Source organism: Mangifera indica, chromosome 7 (assembly GCF_011075055.1).
Source record: "Mangifera indica cultivar Alphonso chromosome 7, CATAS_Mindica_2.1, whole genome shotgun sequence".
In the NCBI taxonomy this organism is placed as follows: domain Eukaryota; kingdom Viridiplantae; phylum Streptophyta; class Magnoliopsida; order Sapindales; family Anacardiaceae; genus Mangifera; species Mangifera indica.
Window position 1 is genome coordinate 11,886,839 of NC_058143.1, and position 3,324 is coordinate 11,890,162.

The 3,324-nt window shown below is 37.5% G+C and overlaps 1 protein-coding gene across 1 annotated transcript; it reads left to right on the plus strand.

Annotated features, from left to right (window-relative positions):
* The first annotated feature begins 237 nt into the window (after nt 1-237).
* LOC123221476 (ankyrin repeat-containing protein At5g02620-like) lies at nt 238-2,723 on the plus strand. Its single transcript, XM_044644323.1, has 5 exons — nt 238-928; nt 1,026-1,178; nt 1,290-1,340; nt 1,441-1,952; nt 2,034-2,723. Exons 1-5 carry the CDS (start codon nt 238-240, stop codon nt 2,721-2,723), a joined length of 2,097 nt encoding a protein of 698 aa, XP_044500258.1.
* Nucleotides 2,724-3,324: the final 601 nt, after the last annotated feature.

Here is a 3,324-nt window from a genome sequence, read left to right on the forward strand (position 1 = left end):
AGATTGTTATTATAAAATAGTATGATTTTGTATTAAGAATAAAGTCACGTATGAGTAAATATCCAATTAAATAATCAAAGTTTAGTTATTATATTTATATTTATTTAATTTTACTAAAATTTTTATTGACATATGCAATACTAAGATTCTTTTTCTAAGACATAATTTAAAACGATTTTTTTAAGCTCAATCGATCTTTCATTAATTGTTTTTTTGGTCTCCATCTACGGGAAGGAAATGAGTAGAGGAAACGAGTTGGGCAGTAACACTGCTTTGTACGTGCCTTATCAGGCAGCCCTGAACAACCATTGGAAATCTCTGAAGGACTTCTACGAGAATAATGTTGGTTCGCTGTCAGTTCCTGTAACGGCCTTCGGGGACAATGCCTTTCACTTGGCGGTGTTCAGCAAAAGCAAAGATCCGCTTCAATTTTTACTTGAAATTTCCGAAAAAGATCCTATGGTCAAGTATGTCTATTTACAAACAAATGACTATTGGAACACACCTCTTCATGAGGCTGCAGCCAATGGGAACCTGGAGGCCGTAGAGGCTTTGGTCAGACATCATCGGAGGCTCGCCGTGGAAGATATTGAAGATCCACTTGTAGAACTGCTCCATGAGGCTGTGAATTTGAAAGGCGAAACCCCGCTTTTTATTGCTGCTGCATTTGGGAAAATAGAGGTGGTGAAGTTTTTAGCTGCAACATCATTAGAATCTCACAAAAGATTAATATACCAAGAAGAAAAAGGAAGGACTGAAGAAGAATATTCTAAGCTTAAAAATATTCACCGCCAAAACCAACGCTTCATCGAGGTAGAGCCCAAACCTGAAGCCTCCAATGAGCAGCCTGGTGCCATGGAAGAAGAAACAATCAAAAAAGAGCCTGATACCTCCATTCTGCATGCTGCCATCAAAGGCTACCATTTTGGTCTCTGTCTCTACCCACCTAGTTTCTGTACTTTTGCTTTGAAATGAAATATATATTCAACTGATATTTGATGCGCTTTCTTTTCAAATTTTCTCAGAAACGGCTCTATATTTACTGAATCTGGATGAATCGTTAGCAGAACTCAAGGACCGAGATGGCTGGACCTCTCTTCACCTACTAGCAACCATGCCCTCAGCTTTTAAAAGTGGATATCAATGGGGCGCATTGATCCACAGAGTCATATATATCTGTAAGTATATTTTTTACCTTTCCATAATTCTATTAAAGATAATGTATGCATAAGGATATGTTAAAAGGACCTTTTGTATACATCTTATTCATTAATTCCTATAATTTATAGGCCTTCCAATCGGTGATGATGATGAAAAAGCTACTACAAAAATTTCCAAAGGTAAAAATTTTCTTTTGTTCGCTTAAGGGATATTCTACATAATTTCTCTCTTCATCACTTTTGCGCATTGAGCACCTTCTTTTCTCCTAAACACGGATAGGGTGGCTTAAATTACTGGGAAAAATCTGTGCACTAGCAAGGAGTAACATCTTGGAAGAAAAGAGAAAGCATAAACTTGCTCACAAACTAGCGAAGACACTGATAAAAAAAGATTCTTCTTGGGTTGAAACCATTAATAGGCAAGTGTTCCCAGAGTCTCCATTTGATAAAGACCAGTCTTCAAAAGGAGATTATGAGCCAATCCCGTTATTGCTGGCGACTGAAAAAGGAATAGTAGAAATTGTGAACAAGATACTAGAAGTATGTCCCCAGCTAGTTGAGCATTGCAATGATCTGGGTCAGAACATACTGCATGTGGCAATTAAGCACCGTCAATATGAAATCTTCAATCATGTGAAAAATATGGAAATACCAATGACAAGGTTAGTCCGAAAGGTTGACGAAAATGGCTACACCATTGTACACCATGCTGCAGACATGGAGCCAGGGACTACAAAGCGTCACCCAGAAGGACCTGTATACCGACTCCAGGAAGAGATAAAGTGGTACAAAGTAAGCCCCCTAGCTCTTTCTTCTACAAGATTTTTACCTAATAAACGTGTTTATATGTAAGTTATGTTTCTATATATGCAGCGTGTAAAGGAGATCACGCCCGCCCACTACGCCATGTTTTGCAGCAAGGACGTAAAGGAGACTTGCGAAGAGCTATTCAATTCGAAGCACAATAAACTACTCGGGCAAGCACAGAATTGGATAAGAAGCACTTCTCAGTCTTGCTCTGCAGTGGCTGTTCTCGTTGCTACAGTGGTCTTTGCAGCTGCTTACACTGTGCCTGGAGGTTCTAATGAACAAGGGTATCCAATTTTCCTCAACAGCACTCTCTTCTTGCTTTTCACGGTCATGGACGTTATTGCTTTGGCCTGCTCCTTAACCTCCGTTGTAATGTTCTTATCCATCCTTGCATCGCCTTATACGTATGATGAATTCCTCCACGAACTCCCTAGAAAACTCGCAATAGGCTTCTCCTTGCTCTTCATTTCACTGGCTACAACAATGATTGCATTCGCAGCAACATTATTGCTCATAGTTCGTTTGGAAAAGCCACATTGGGCCACCACTCTCATTTATACTGCTGCATTTCTTCCTGTCAGCATATTTGCACTCACGAGTTTTCCCATGTATGCTGCATTTGAGAAAACTTTGGTCAAGTTGCATCTTAGATTGTCTAAGAATTGGTGTGTCACAAAGTCTCCACCGCCCAAGAAGTCAGCTTCCAGACAGGGTTCCTTTGCAGACCAAGAAGCTCCTAAACAAACCGAATAGCACAAAAAGCAGCTTGAGAACGATGGTCAATTGTCTGAGGAGAGTGTTAACGATAACAAGCCCAAGCTTCCAGTCTGAGATTTATATTAGTTGAGGCTGATAATTTTATAAGATATTACAAACTAGTGTGACTGTGTTTTCTTTATTTTGGGTTTCATCAAGTCAAGAGTGAGTGTCAAATAAGAGAGTATTTTACTCTTGTTCTGTTAAAATTTTATGTCAAACAAGAGAATATTTTACTTTTTGTCCTGATAAAATTTTATGCAAGTAATAGGTTTTTTTTATGAATATAAATATAAAATATTTAATGTATTTTTATCATGTTTAATAACATGCTTATTTTCCAAGTACCAATTGTCTCCATATATTAATTCATATACTGTGAATTTTATTGAATTCAATATTAGAGGCTTGTATAATATCTCCATATAATACCACTTTCTATTCTCCAGTAGAATAATTATTAACAGTACCAAATCAGATAATCATGTTTCTGAATCATTCAAACCCATGTATTAGTCACAAGTCTAAGAGAAACAATAATGTTTTTGGCTGTTTCTTAAATGTTTGTATTCAATTGATACATTATGATGTTAGCAAC

What these genes read in the sequence shown, in the direction of transcription:
- LOC123221476 (XM_044644323.1), top strand. Translation starts at nt 238, where the DNA reads ATGAGTAGAGGAAACGAGTTGGGCAGTAACACTGCTTTGTACGTGCCT. An exon ending in CATCAAAGGCTACCATTTTG is followed by an intron (nt 929 to 1,025) that starts GTCTCTGTCTCT and finishes AAATTTTCTCAG; the next exon opens with AAACGGCTCTATATTTACTG. An exon ending in CCACAGAGTCATATATATCT is followed by an intron (nt 1,179 to 1,289) that starts GTAAGTATATTT and finishes TATAATTTATAG; the next exon opens with GCCTTCCAATCGGTGATGAT.